Raw genomic sequence first — 15,692 nt, forward strand, 5'->3', positions numbered from 1 at the left:
TCTTGAGTTAAGAAGCCAGCTTTACAGACATCAGCTTCAGCTCCAGGCAAAGAGTGCTTGCTGTATGGTCATAAGGCCTAGAGTTCAGAGCCTCACACTCACCAGACAATAGACAAGACAGGTAACTTGTACCTGCCCATAACCCAAAGTGGCAAGAAACAGGAGGATCACTAGGGCTTGATGGCTTCTAGCCCAGAGAATGCAAACTCTGGGTGCAGGTGCTTCACAGGAATAGGCTGAGAATGATAGAGGAGGATGCTAACCCCCTCTTCTACCCTGTATGCACGTGCACAGGCACCCCTCATCTGTACATATATGAGCACTACCTACCAAACACACACATATTGAAGAGGAAGAGGAAGCAGCAGCTAGCACTAAGCCAGTCCTGATGGGAGTGCTTGCCACATTGCCAGCTTTCAGAAGGCCGAGGCAAGCAGACTGCAAGTTTAAGGCCAGCCTGGGTTACCTATCGAGGCTTAGTCTAAAAACAGAGTGAAGCTAAACAGAGTTATTTTGTGCTCTGTTTCTAAAAAGTACACCTTCTCATTCATCATCTTGCTCACATGCTTGTGGCATTACAAGGAAGATGTTCAGTAACCCACATGTTGGTACCCCCATAGGACCACACTTTCCAACAGTCTGGTGATGTCTTGCTGCCCTTTCCTGGCCTTCTCTGGGCCGTCTAGGCCAGCCAAACTCCAGGACATTCCTCAGTTTCCTAAGCCAATTCCAGACTCAAGATTTGTCTTCAGACTTGGAAAGAACAAAGGGAAGTTACAGTGTGAAATAGATGTGCAGATATTGATGCTCTGAAGTCATGCTTCTCCTTGGGGGACCAGGAGCAGATGTGTCTGTCTCTCCTTGGGCCTGACCTCACATCTTTTCTCATCCCATTGAGTCAAACTTAATTCCTTTGTCTGGAGCTCAATTTAAGAAATATAATACAAGATAACTCCAAATTGATATAATTTTGTACTCAAGAAAGACAAAAGTGTTACTTTTGTTTGCTTTTGATATAGTGTCTCACATGTGTGGCCCAGGGACTGGCTTCCAACTATGTAGCCCAGGCTGGCCTCAATCTCATGGTAATCTTTCTGCCTCAGCCTCTGGAGTCCTGAGATGAAAATCAAAGTGTTACCTTGCCAGGCGGTGGTGGCACACGCCTTTAATCCCAGCACTTGGGAGGCAGAGTCAGGTGGATCTCTGTGAATTCAAGGCCAGCCTGGGCTAGAGAATGAGATCCAGGAAAGGCACAAAGCTACACAGAGAAACCCTGTCTCAGAAAAAAAACAAACAACAAAAATAAAAAACCAAACACAAAAACAACAACAAAAAAGTGTGCATTCTGAGTGTAGGCTTGATAAGGTATGCTCATCCTTGATACTTGAACACTTCATAGGCCATGTCCCTCCAGACGGGGTTGCCTTTCAGCATTCTTAAACCCCATTCTTTTGCCTGGACTGTCATCCCAACTTTTGTGACATTAAAATCCTTTTTTTTTATGACAGTAAACATAGTAGCAACCTCAAATATGGATCTAATAGGCTGATTTATAAAAGATGGTCCTCAAATATCACATATATTTATATGAACATGGGAAGGATTTGGAAAATGCGGAAGTAGGTTCACAGAGATTTCCAGAACAAGGGTTCAGATACCGATAGCCAATACAGAAGTGGAGACAGGACACGGTGAGCAAGAGAAATGAAGACATCACTTTGTTAAAGGGAGGAGCATCCAGAATCTGAGGAACCCATAGGATGAGACCCAGTGTTGTAAAAGTGTGCATTCTAAAGTGGGCAACTCACTAAGTCTTAAATCTCAATGTTTTTTGCCTTAAATAATTCTTTATTACTAGTGTTCCATGGCGTATTAGTATCTCTATAGTTATTTAAACTATGTTCTTATACATAGACATGCCTTCTGTTTTGTCTTCAGCTATTACAGCCTGGATGACAACAACCCACAAGTCCAAGTACAGGGCTTCTTCTGGGTTCTGTTCCATGCCGTCTGCTGGTACATCTCTACCACTTCCCAGGGCAGAATTCTTGACCCACAGGGCAAGGACTGGTAGATGTGCTCAGGGAACCCACTTTAGGTCACTACTGTTCACCATGTAAGCCTGTTCCTTCTGATCTAAACCCTGGAGACCTTCTGGTCTCACTGCTGCCCAGAAATACATCACTACCAGGATGTCTATGATAGAAATCCTAGGAGACTGTCTAGGTGCTGAACTACAGTTGGTGCTGTGGAGAAAGAGAGCAGCTTTGGGCTTGGTAGAGCTCAAGGAACAATGCTGTTGGGAACACTAAGAGCCTGGGGCTGGCTGAGCTGTGGTGACTGCTGCCACTGTCCTGGGAGCCTTGGCTCTAATTATGGGACCTCTGTGCTTGGCACAGCAACTGTGATCAATCCCTCTCACCATGCACAGGACATAGGATTTGCTACCATGCCTGTAATGGTCACTAAGGAAACTTTGCTCAGCCAGAAATAAATACTTCAGATGAATACAGCCACCAAATCTACTTATATTTTTAAGTAAAGTTTTACAAAAATTCTATATAAAAACTGTTATATTAAACACTAAGAATATTAAACAACAAAAAAAAAAAGATATATCTGGCAGAGCAACTGGCTGGGTGAGAATTCTCAGGCCTCCATGCAACCTCATTGCGAAAGCCCCAACTGCACACCTGCAAGTTGCTGCATGGCATCCTACCTCCCCTGCTTTCATGAAGCAGAGCTTGCCAACGACACACATATGTGTGAACCTGAAATTTATTTTTTCTTGAAGAGACGTAAATACGTCTAGTATTTGTCAAAGTAATGAGTCTCTTAGATAGAAAGCGGCTATACCTCCTGAACGAGTACCTGGAGAGATCCTTGCTAATTCACCCAGAATTGCTGCTGACCACAGCGTTCCAGTCCCTCTCAGTTCTTCAGCTTGGGGTATGGCCAGAAGAGACAGAGGTGCTCCCTGCAGACCTGCAGAGCTCACTCACATCAACATTCACTCTCTGGATGTTCCAGTTCCACAGTTTCAAAGAATGGTGGATGATCTGGAAGCAAAATCAAGAGAAGATGCCAGTGGGTCTGGGCTCCTGCTGTAGATCCTCTTCTGTGAGCACAGCAGTGGAGTCTGAGTGTCTGCGTCACGGCGAGGCTCACGCTTTAGCCGCTGGAACTTGCACTGTGTCCAGCCATATATGCAACAGTTGAGCAGACCCTGGGATGCCGCCGTGAGAGCCTAGAGGAGATGAAGAGTGATGCAGTCCAACCTTCACGCTTGTTGAGGTCCAGGACTAGGTCCCTTAGCCCTTATTTATAAAGCACAGCTACTCATCTATTGTGTGTGTGTGTGTGTGTGTGTGTGTGTGTGACAAACTCCCAACCCTATTTGCAGTGTCATCATTCGAGCTACTGAACTATAGACAAGCTCATCTAAACTCTTCACACTGGGGCTGGAGAGATGGCTCAGAGGTGAAGAGCACTGGCTGTTCTTCTAGAGGTCCTGAGTTCAATTCCCAGCAACCACATGGTGGCTCACAACCATCTGTGATGAGATCTGGCGCCCTCTTCTGTATACGTAATAAATAAATAAATAAATAAACAAACAAACAAACAAACAAACAAATAAAAACTCTTCACGTTGTATCTTGCTATGGACAGCTGAAGGCTAGTTACATTGTTTGGTACATACATGAGGACAATAAAATGGCATCAACTGCTGACTTATTTCTCATAGAACACTGTTCTCAATCAGCATAGTTACTCTAAAGTTTCCTTCTGATAATGGAGGAAAGAGAAGCATTCCTTTACTGCTCACCATTCACTATGAATAGTTAATTTGTACCATCTGATTCACTCTGGATAGGAGAGGATCATCACTACCAGTGCCTCACCAGAACATACTGAGAGAGATCTTATTCTACTGCCCATATCTTCAACATATCAAAACAAAGTTCCCCAGAAATACATGTGCTCCAAACTATACCCAGAAACACTTAGACTAGCTTGCCTTTGAGGAAATGGTGATATTTCTCCTAAGTCAGCAAAAACACTAGATGTTCTTTCTTTTTTGCAATGTACAAGTGAATAGAAAAACTGTGTGTTCTCTAAATGGCAGTGTAAGAGAAGGCACAAAGCACAAGACAAGGGATTCTGGCTTTGGAAGGTATTACCTGGAGTACAGAGAGGGCCATGTGCAGTGAGGAATCCTGTGGCTTGATCAGCTTTATGATCAGCAGTGTGACAGCTGCAGACACACAATGTGTGAACTGTGTTAGTGCTCAGTGCACATGCCTGAGCATTCCATGAACACAAGCTACAGGTAACTGAAGATCAGCACTGAGGTTAAACAATTATGTAAATCTGTGGGCCTTTGCCCTTCATTTCTGGTCCTTACTGATTAAAACTTGTGGATTAATGCCAGGTGGAGTGGTACATGTCTTTAATCTCAGCCTTTGAGGCAGAGGCTGTAGGTGGACCTTTGCGAGTTTGAGGCCAGTGGGGTCTACATAATCTTGTCTCAGAAAATAAAGCAATAAGTAAATAAATAAACTTTACAAGCTGGAAAGGAATAAGCAGTCATGATTTTGGTGAGATCATTTTGTTTGATGATCCCCATGGCTACTTTCTTCACCTCCCAACTGTTTACTATGATACCAACCTGGGCCCCAGCAGCACACAAAGGCTACTGGGAAGAAGCGTACTCGTTGACCCACAGTGTAAATTACTGCCCACTGATCACACTCCAGAATGCCTGTCGACTTCACAAACTTCTTATACAATGTCTGGGCATGGATGAGTAGGACCTAAACATGAGTGTCATTGTGAGTAATCGGCCTATGGCTTAGTCAAATTTTCTAGCATTTTAGAGGGTTCACTCTATAAGGAGCTCTTGTCAGGAAAAACCTCTATCCTCCTTTACCATGAGAGCAGACTTTGGAGAATTACCCATTGGGAATTTTCATGTAGACAAACAGTTACTGACCAAACTTTTAGTTATTATGTTCACTGTGTGAACATCATCAACCCCCAGCTTTCCCCAACCTCAAACAAATCAGAATATATGGGAAGGTATGTTGTTTTCTTGTAGAGGTGGGAATCAAATCCACAGACTTGTACATGATAGGCAAGCATTGTACTAATGACCTATATTCCTACCCAGGAAGTTAAAGTGAGTTATAACTAGCCCAACTCTTTTTGTTTGTTTGTTTGTTTTGGTTTGGTTTTTCAAGACAGGGTTTCTCTGTGTAGTTTTGGTGCCTTTCCTGGAACTCACTCTGTAGACCAGGCTGGCCTCGAACTCACAGAGATCCACCTGCCTCTGCCTCCCAAGTGCTGGGATTAAAGGCTTGTGCCACCACCACCCCTAGCCCATCTCTTAAAATATCTTATTAGAGATGCTTCTAGACTATGTTTTATGCTTAATACCCTAAAGTTCATCAGTACAAAGGCTGAGATTAAATTCTCAACTCTAAGCAAAAAGGGGTTTTAGAAAATCTCTTCTCAGCCAACCAATGGTGGCACATGCCTTTAATCCCAGAACTTGGAGGCAGAGGCAGAGGCAGAGGCAGAAAGATCTCTGTGAGTTTGAGGCCAGTCTGGGCTACATAGTGAGTTCCAGGATAGCCAGGGCTAAAGAAACCATCCCTGGGGGGTGGGGACATGCTTTCATTATCGGCAAAATTAAATCAAAGCACGGGTCCTATGTCACAGAATGTCACTTATTTAAAGGATACATCTGCATCATATGATCTTTCTACTCTGGGTCCTTGTGGGAATCAAAGAAACACATTAATTTTACAGTGAATGTGACTGTCACCTAACTAACACAGGTTGTTTTTTTTTTTCCTGTTCATAATTTGATTTTGGAAGTCCAAAGAACAGAGGCAATGATTACACTGTCAACATCTTCTAGTCACTTTCTTTAAATTTGTGTGTGTGTGTGTGTGAGAGATGATCTCATATACAGTCCAGGAACTTCTGCTCTCCTGTCTCGACTCCCATACTCTCATGTACTCTAGGGAAGTGTTCCACCAACTCAACTACGTCCTCACAGCCATGGCCACTTCCCTGGTGCTGGGAGCACGGAGAATTCCTGTTCCATTGTGCCAGTCTTGGAACTCTGCCTATTTCTCCCAGTCCTTCCTTTCCACAGTAACAGACAGGTTGTACCATACCGTGATGATGACGAGGCTGAAGAAAAAGCTGGCCAGGAAAACAGTGGCACCATAAAAATAGAGTGTGCTGCAGACAGATATGTTGGTGGAAGGCAGGGGTTCAATCATGGCTGACGGCGGTGAGTACATTAGGATGCACCTGGGGAAGAGAACCCATGGGCAGGATGATACTACAAGGACAAGACACAAGAAACAAAACAAAAACTGAGTGTCTTAGTCAGCGTCACTGTTGTTGTCATGGAACACCACGGCCATAAGCAAGCTGGGAAGCAAAGGATTTATTTGGTTTACTCTTCCACATCTTAGTCCATCACTGAAAGAAGTCAGGGCAGGAACCTGGATGCAGGAGCTGATGCAGAGGCCACGGAGGGGAGCTGCTTACTGGCTTGCTTCCTATGGTCTTCTCAGCCTGCTTTCTTATAGAACCCAGGACCACCAGCCCAAGGGTGGCCCCACCCACCATGGACTGGTCCCCCCAACATCAATCTCTAATGTTCTACAGGCTTGCCTGCAGTCGATCTTATGGAGGCACTTTCTTAATTAAGGATCCCTCCAATCTGAGGCCTTTAGCTTCTGTCAGGTTGACAGAAAACTATCCAGCATAATGAGTACTATGCTTATCATTTTCCGGCTCTTGACTGTAACTATAACATCCTGTTCCTTCCCACTGATAAATATCTTGAAGTCACTCTATACTGTCTGTTTCCTTGTGTATCTTCAGCCTGACTACATCATGTTATGCCTAGAACCCATTTCCAAAACAAGCATTTTTTTAGACAGGGTTTAATATAGCCCAGGCTGGCCCCAAACTACTAAGCAGTTTAGGATGACCTTGAAACTCTGACCACCCCCATCTCCATCTCCTATGTGCTGAGGTCACAGGTGTGCACCACCACCACCACACACACACACACACACACACACACACACACACACACACACACAGTATGTAGTGCTGGAGATCCAAACCAAGACTTTGTGTAAGCCCGGCAAACATCCTACTGTCTGAGCTGTTATGGCTAAAGAAGCTCCTTTTTATGCTAGGCATCCATCTTGGTACCCACCAGCTGTTTGTCCATTGACTCCAGTCCCTGGAAGACAAGTTCCCAGTATAGGAAGGAACCAAATTGAAGCCATTTTGAATAAAAGTTCCATCTTGAAAAGCAGGGTGGAATAAAGTTTAGGCTCCCAAGAGCTCCTGAGACTTTCCTGAGTAACTGACATCCTGGTTGGCAAAGTGAGACACAAATGGGGGTAAGCTGCCCAGCCACACTTGAGTGGACCAACCAATGAGGACAAGGTAAATGTACCACAGAATAGTGCTCCTAGGAAAGTCCCTAATCTTTGGATCCTGGTTGGTGGAAATGTAACTTGGCACATATGTCTACGGTTTTGCTGCTTAAACATTTACTGAAATGAATGTTCGGGAATGCAGTCAGTTCCCAGGTCTGTACTGGTGGATGTTGCTTTGCATGAGCTCTTGTGTGTTTGGGTTGTTTGGGGTCTTCTTGGACCCTACCACACCAGTACTCCTGACTCAGCAACCACCACCTAAAAATGTACAGCTCTAACTGCTCTTTTTTTTTTCTTCTCTAACTTACTTACGCAGACACTGGAAGATTGTTTTGAGGTGCCTTAACCACTTAAGTTGGCAGAACTGATCAGTTTTTATTTGCTTACAGAGACATTGAAGGTCTTCATGTGGTTTTCCCCTTTAACAATTCTTCCCCAAGCCCCTCCTGCATGGTAATCTCAGATTTGGTTCAAAGACTGTTCATCCTGCTAGCAGTTAAACAATAAACACTTTAATCATAATTAGATTGAATCTGTGGTCTTCCCCGGCATCACAAACACCATAATAAACATCTTGGCTAGAAGGTGTGTAGAATTTCTTCCCTTTTTTACTCTGTTATAGAAAAGAACAAATAAAAACCAGAATGAGTCCTTCCTCACCTGTGGCTCTGGCTAAAGTTGTAGAAACATTCATTGACATTGCCCAGACAGAATACAGGTGTCATCAACAGCAGAGGTATCAGGCTAGGAGGAGAAAATTTATTGTGCAATTATCCAGAAAGTTTCGTGCCCTTCCCCCTTTGTAAAATAGTCTCCTTCCTCCAACTGTATTACCCCACCAACTTCCCCACACCTGGCATAGATGAAGAAAAACATCTCAAATACCACAGCTATCCTTATTTTCTATTTCCTGGAGAATTGCAGTGTGATGTGGACTTTATATCTAAGTCCATCTCCTAACAGTTTCTTGAGAATCTTTGGAATTATAGCCAGGTAAAAATCTGCTGGACAGTGGTGCATGCCTTTAATCCCAGCACTTGGGAGGCAGAGGAAAATGGATCTCTGTGAGTTTGAGGACAGCCTGGTCTACAAAGTGAGTTCTAGGACAGCCAGGGAGGGAGAGAGGGAAGAAGAGGGACGTGGGGTAGCTAAGGGATGGCAAGGTGGCTAGGGAGTTGGCTCACTCAGTAACGTGTTTGCTATGTAAGCATGAGAATCTGAGTTTGATCTCCACTACTCATGAAAAATCAGGGAATGGTAGTGCATCTGTACCCTGGGGCTAGGGTTGGGTTAGGGCAGGGACAGGTGGATCCCCAGAGCTCCCTGGCTAGCCAGCTTAGCCAATTGGTGAGCTCCAGGTGCAGTGAGAGACACTATCTCAAAGAAGAAGTTGCAAGGTGACAGAAAAAGACACACAACACCTGCTTCCATGTGCACACACTCCTCATGCACGTGTGATGGGTGTGCAAACACACACACAATCTAAGCAGGAGAAAAGAAAACAAATCAGAATCCAAGTGAGGCTGGGTGCAGGGATGCAGGCCTATCATCTCAGCATTCAGGAAGCTGAGGCAGAGGGATCTCGATTTCAAGGCTAGTCTGAGCTATATAGCAAGACTTTGTGTCAAAAAAGCAAAACAAAACAAAATTTACATGAAAAAAAATCTATGTGAAAGAACACTGTGGCTGGACAGTGGTGGTGCATGCCTTTAATCCCAGCACTCGGGAGGCACAGCCCTGCGGATCTCTGTGAATTCGAGGCCAGCCTGGTCCAAAGAGCAAGATCCAGGACAGGTGCCAAAACTACACAGAGAAACTAATCTCGGCACTGGAGGCAAAGGCAGGCGGATCTTTGTGAGTTCAAGGACAGCCTGGTCTACAGAATGAGATCCAGAAAAGGCACAAAGCTACACAGAGAAACCCTATCTTCAAAAACAAATACAAAATGCAAAAACCCAACCAACCAACCAAACAAGCCAAAAAAAAGGAAACTATGGAGCAGCTCTGCATGGTCTCCTTCATACTCAATGGCCATATTAATTCTTGTCTTTACCTTTCCCGTGTGCTTACTCTTTAAACAGCTATTTATCCACTTAAATACAGCCATTGCCCTACAAGGGATTTGGGAGCAAAAATTATAAAGTCTAAAACCAATGTGACTACTTCTTTGTATGAACTCTAGATTCTTCTTGGACTAGGATTCTCAGACAGTGTTATAAGGTGGACTGAGCTTGAGAGCTGGGCTCATAAGGTAAAGTGTCTGCCACATAAGCTTGAGGACTGGAGTCAGGTACAGTGGGACACCCAGAACCCACATAAAAAGCTGATAGCTCTTGAGGCCAGCCTGCTGTCCAGCACACTGGAGACAGAGATGTGAATCTCCAAAGTATCATAGCTGGTCCGACTAGCAGGTATGCTGAGCTCTGGGTTCAGTGCGAGGCTGCCTCCATGTATAAGAGAGAGAGAGAGAGAGAGAGAGAGAGAGAGAGAGAGAGAGAGATAGATAGATAACGGAAAGAGGCTGACATCAACCTCTGGCCTTCATATGCATGCACAGATGCACCCCGACACAAAGTCACAAAGAACCGGTGTTACAGAGTTGGAGTAAAACCCAGCTCTCTAACATCAAGCTAGGGGAGGGAAGAGAGTCATCAATGAGTATGCTTGTTGCTTCCTATCATCTCCTGCTGTGAAGCCCCAAGAGTGACAGGGGAAATCAAGAGAAGAGGCCATTGTTCCTTTGCCACCTTACCAGGAAGACAAAAATCTTACCTTGACAAAATGAACACCACGTGACCACCTTGGTGAGTATGATCTATCACCTGTGAAAAGAATAGACATATGTGGAAAATGTTAGGACCAGTGCCAAACTCACCAGTAAACACACATACATGTCCAGCAGCTCCATTGATTTGTCAGCCATATTGTTTATAGAATCAATTAGTCAGTTCCCTTGGTACTGGAGATGACAGTGTTTTATCTATATTACTATGCTAAAAAGAAACAATAATTTTAAAAAATACAGAAGACTACAGGAAGAAATTCAATCCAAGGCTTGAGTGCTGAAACAAATTCTTTTAGGAATAAAGGCATATATGAAATCATAGGGTGTTCTATTCTTTTAGACCCAGAAAGGTATGGGTGAATGAAGCTATGCACGAGTTGGCTGGCACAAAGTATTAATAGGCTCATGCTGACATGACAGAGTCAAAGAAGCCTTTGAGCATTTAGAATCTGGACCTAGGAGATAGTTCAGTTGATGAAGTGGCCGCTGAGCAAGCCCAGGAACCTAAGTCCACATCCCTAGCATCCACACCAGAACCAGGCAGAGCACCTCTTGTCAGTAACCAGAGCATTGTGGAGGAGGCAAGGAAAGACAGACAGATCCTGGAGGTATCACAGGCCAATCAGACTAGCACAAATAGCAAAATCCAGCTTCAGTGAGAAATAATGTCTCAAAAACAAAAACAAGAAGTTGGACTGAGCTGGGCAGTGGTGGCACACATCTTTACTCCCAGCACTCTGGAGGCAGAGGCAGGCGGATCTCTGTGAATGAGTTCCAGGACAGCCAGGACTGTTATATAGAGAAAAACCAAGGAGAAAAAAGGTGGAGAGCAGAAGAGGAAAGCAGTTGATGCTGATGACTGATCTCTACACACTGACGCACAGGCACACACACTACACATGCACCACACACACAGTATGTTGCATTACATAGAGTGATGGAATATGTACTTATCATAGAAAAGTCTTGGGTTCAGATCCACAGCATTCTCAGAGAGACAGACAGACAGATGAACACACCTACTTGCATCCAAGACTGAACTGTCACAGCATCATAAAGGCCATGAACTTGGTATTCTGAAGGAAAGTTCATGGCCTATGGGTTTGCCTTTCATGCCAGCCAGCAGAGCCCCAGCTCAGCCCAGGGCTTTAAGTGAAGTCCTAAACAAAGCCCTGGGGCTGCTGTGCTCTGAGGCACTCATCTGCCCAAAGAGAAGGAAACCAACTCCCAGCTCTTCGCAATATCTTCATTTATACAGGCAAGTGTGTAAAGGGGTGAGCAGCTACAGGCCCTTCCTAACTGGAGACACCACGCAAGGTTAAGGGGCAGAAGACACCTATGCCCGTGGAATGCCCAAAGTGGGCAAGATAAAATGGTAGCAGAGTGGAATTCTGGTTGTACACTAACTAACTCAAAATAAAATGAAAAGGTCATCTCCTGCCAGGCATGATAGCATATGCCTCTAAGCCCAGAATTTGAAAGGCAGAGGCAGTAGGATTGCTGCAAGTTAGAAGCCAGCCTAAACTACAGAGCAAGTTCTAATCCTGCCCCAGCCAGGGCTACAGAGTGAGAGACTCTGCCTCAAAGCCCGAGTGTCCCTCTTCAGTCCCTGCATTTTGCATCCACATTACAAGTGGTCAGTGGCTACTTGTGGCTAGTAGCTACTGACACAAAGAGCTACATTTGCCACCGCTTGTCAGCAAACTCCTTTACTCTTAGCACTTGGAGGGTAGAGGCAAGCAGAGGCCTGTGAGTCAACTCAAGGCCAGCCTGGCCTATACAGTAAAATCCTGCCTCAAAAAAAACTGTCTATGTTAGTCTAAGAAGTTTCACTGAATAGCTTTTGTACGGGGTGTGGTATCTTCTTTAGGATGCTGCTTATGGGCACTTTTCATGTTAAAGTTTCATTGATTTTTTTTTCCCTTGCTCTCTGAGAAGTGGGGATCAGAGAAAAGAACAAAGAACATTCTCTGTTCCTACCCTTCCTTAACAGTGAACATCTTGAACAAAGCTTAAAAAAAGAAAGATGATGTTTTACAGATCATCTTGGTACTGTGAGCTGGAAGAGGCACCATGGATCATATAGATAAATACTTAACTTCAAGATGAAAACTTGAGGTCTAATTGTCTTGGCTACATAGTGAGTTGTGGGCCAGCATGGGCCACATAGCAAGAGCCTTTTAAACAAACAAAATATGAGAGATGATGTACCCAAGGCTATAAAGCAGACAAGTGACCCAGAACAATGCATTAATATCATTTGCTGAAAGCAAAAAATATAGAAGTTGGAAACAACCTTCTAAAAGTAATATCCACTATAAATGTTGAACTCAACATTTGGATATTAGTTGATAAAGAACAATATTTGTGTGGCTAGGGAGATGGCTAAGAGCACTGGCTGCTCTTCCAGAGGACCCGGGTTCAATTCCCAGCACCCACTTGGCAGCTCACAGCTGTCTGTAACACCCATTCCAGTGGATCCAACACCCTCACTCAGACATATATGTAGGAAAAACACAAATGCACATGAAAAAAAATAATTTGAAAAATGTTTGTTGTCTGGGTCAGTTGGAGATAGTGAGTTCATCTCTTGTAAAACTCTGTTAAAGGTTCTGTAAAGTACCTCCTTTTCCCTCCTTATGTGATACTTTCTGTGCTTTTCAATAAAGAGAGAGCAAAGCCCTATATGAGCGACGGACAGACTCAGGGACAGAGTCACAGGACAGCCTTCAGGCAGGCACAAATTTAGACTCATACAACAGACAGAGGACAAAAGACACAGAGATCATGAGGTAGAGAATTCAAATCTAACTCGCTCTTGTTTAAATGACTCCAAAGGGAAATGCTTTTTCTTCTGTCCTCAATGCTACACTGATGCTTTATTGACGACTCTGAGCTAATCACTAATGCGTTTAATCCACACTCCTCCCCTTACTCACACAACAAACACTGGGCTATTTCATGTGTTCGCTCTTGTAGAGTGACTTTTTAGAGCGCTTATCACGCTCTTAACAAAAGTTTACTTTAAAAGAAATCAAATAACAACTATTGCAGAAGTAAGATTAGAGTATTTAGTGATGTGTGTCAGATTAAAATGGGCCTGTGTTTTGTAGCACAGTTGGTGGAGTGTTCCCTAATGTTCTAGAGATCCTGGGTCCAATCCCAGCACCACATAAACTGGATTTAGTGGTCCACACCTAGAATCCCCGCACTTGGGAAATAGAAGTCAGAAGATAAGAAGTTCAAGATCATCCTTGACGATGTAATGAATCTGGGGACAGCCTGGGCTACATGGGACCCTCTCCCCAAAACAAATAAATGACAATAACAACAAAAAGATTAACTCTAATGTGGTCGTGCACGCTTTTAATCCCAGCACGCAGGAGGCAGAGGCAGGTGGATCTCTGTGAGTTCCAGTTTGAGGCCAGTCTGGTCTACATATAAGTTCCAGGACAGCCAAGGCTACACAGAGAAACTCTGTCTCGATAGATAGATAGATAGATAGATAGATAGATAGATAGATAGATAGATAGATAGATAGATACATGCATATATAACACAAATAAATGAATGATAAACAAGAAAATAAAATTTAAAAAGATAAATATATAAAGATGGTGGCACACGCCTTTAATTCAGCACTCAGGAAGCAGAGGCAGGTGAATCTTTGAGTTCGAGGTCAGCCTGGGCTACAGTGAGTTCCAGGACAGCCAAGGCTACACAGAGAAACCCTGTCTTAGAAAAAAAAATGTAAAGACATTAGAAATAAAAAATGAGAAATCACAAATATATTACTCATCAGAATCAGTGATGTTCTCAAAGCATCAGAAATAAGAAACTCACTAGTCTAGGGCACACATACATAGTCCCAGCACCTAGGAGGTACTGGCAGAAGGGTTAGAAGTTGCAAACTGGCTGTAGCCAGTTCAAAGCCAGCCAAAGTGATGCGCTGCTGTCTCTAGAGTGAGACAGTCAGAAACTGAATTACTACTCAAGGAACTACGACCTCCTCAGCAGCAGGAGGGAGATTTACACACGTGGAGGTGTGTGCTGCTCTCTGCTCTCTTCCTCCTCTGCTCTCCCTCTCCTTTGCCCCCTCATGGCCTGGTCCACTCTGCTGGCCAGGTTCAGTCTAATACTTCCCCTGCTTTGAACTCTTCCAGAGGCCTCTGGCTGTACTCTCCCTCATATTTATAATAACAACCTTCCCCTCAACCATAATAAAAATAAATACAAAAATGAAATATAAAAAATAAAATAAAATATAAAAAATAATCACGGTGATAAATGAAAGCAAACATACATACACCTGCACACCCATACAGTGTTATTGTTACACAAAGTATCCAGAACTGCCAGTCTATAGGAAGGCACGTACATTTGAGAGCAGAGAGTGTAAAGGACTTAATGGTAAATAGTATGAGAGAGTCCACTGGGGAAAGACACATCCTGAAATGGATATGATGACAGTACAACTTGACAAATTTACTAAGATGTGGCTCCACATACTCAGAACAGACGGACTGTGTGCTGTGTGGGACACACACATTAAAGAGCCCAGACACGCGGTGGGCTTGGCGTTCTCTCTTCTACCGTAATGCTCGACAACAATGTGTTTTCTGGATGCTTCCTGCCTTCTGACTGTCACATAAGCATCCTTTTGCCTTTCTGCAAAACAATAGCTGTCACTCACACATACTGAAATCAACAGAGCAGGACATTCTCCCTTGACACCTGTCACCCTAAAACCCATGTCAGCAGGCAGCACCTTCCCTAACTCTTCCTCATGATGTGTGTGTACTTTACTAACAATGATGGGGACACGGAGCCAAAGCTTTCCCTTACTGAATCAAGCTGAGCAGGAATGGCAGGAGCATCAACAATGTTCCTACATTAAAATCTTTTGTGTGGCAGGCTGGGCAGCGGTGGTGCATGCCTGTAATCCCAGCACCTAGGAGACAGAGGCAGGTGGATCTCTGTGAGTTCAAGGCCAGCCTGGTCTACAGAGTGAGATCCAGGACAGCCAGGGCTACACAGAGAAACCCTGTCTGGAAAAACAAAGCATCAACTAACCAAATCTTTTGTGTGTCAAGGGAGGAGAGGAAGTGATGTCGACAGATGGAAACTCTGGGGACATTCTTTGCTCCAGCTTCCACACACTCACTCATCTGTGCCAAGAGCTTGCACTGCCCACTCAGAACTCGGGGAGTCCTTCTCCGCTTACCTGTGCAGCTGTGCTCTGCCCATTCGGGCTGCGTTTCATCCTCAGCTCTGTGTGCAGATACCAGATGTAACTGATGGTGTAGAGGAGTGAGGCAAGGTACAGTATCTAGGTGAGAGTCAAAACAACCCATCTTCAATGTTCCATTCCCACTTCCTTAAATTTATCCCATTGTTCTCAGATGAGATCTGGCTTACCCAAACCATTC

The 15,692-nt window shown here is 44.2% G+C and overlaps 1 protein-coding gene across 1 annotated transcript in view; it reads right to left on the reverse strand.

Moving 5' to 3' along the window:
• Positions 1 to 1,606: 1,606 nt before the first annotated feature.
• The window catches only part of Tmem116 (transmembrane protein 116), a 46,524-nt gene continuing 32,438 nt past the window's right edge, over positions 1,607 to 15,692 (reverse strand). Inside the window, exons 4-10 of the mRNA XM_036172221.1 lie at positions 15,488 to 15,592; positions 10,251 to 10,300; positions 8,139 to 8,222; positions 6,186 to 6,324; positions 4,670 to 4,814; positions 4,182 to 4,255; positions 1,607 to 3,247 (exon numbers count right to left, since the gene is read on the reverse strand). Coding sequence (XP_036028114.1) covers positions 3,041 to 3,247; positions 4,182 to 4,255; positions 4,670 to 4,814; positions 6,186 to 6,324; positions 8,139 to 8,222; positions 10,251 to 10,300; positions 15,488 to 15,526 — 738 coding nt within the window. The 5' untranslated portion in view covers positions 15,527 to 15,592 and the 3' untranslated portion in view covers positions 1,607 to 3,040. The remainder of the gene's footprint in view (positions 3,248 to 4,181; positions 4,256 to 4,669; positions 4,815 to 6,185; positions 6,325 to 8,138; positions 8,223 to 10,250; positions 10,301 to 15,487; positions 15,593 to 15,692) is intronic.

This window comes from Onychomys torridus, chromosome 22 (genome assembly GCF_903995425.1).
Source record: "Onychomys torridus chromosome 22, mOncTor1.1, whole genome shotgun sequence".
Taxonomy (NCBI): Eukaryota; Metazoa; Chordata; class Mammalia; order Rodentia; family Cricetidae; genus Onychomys; species Onychomys torridus.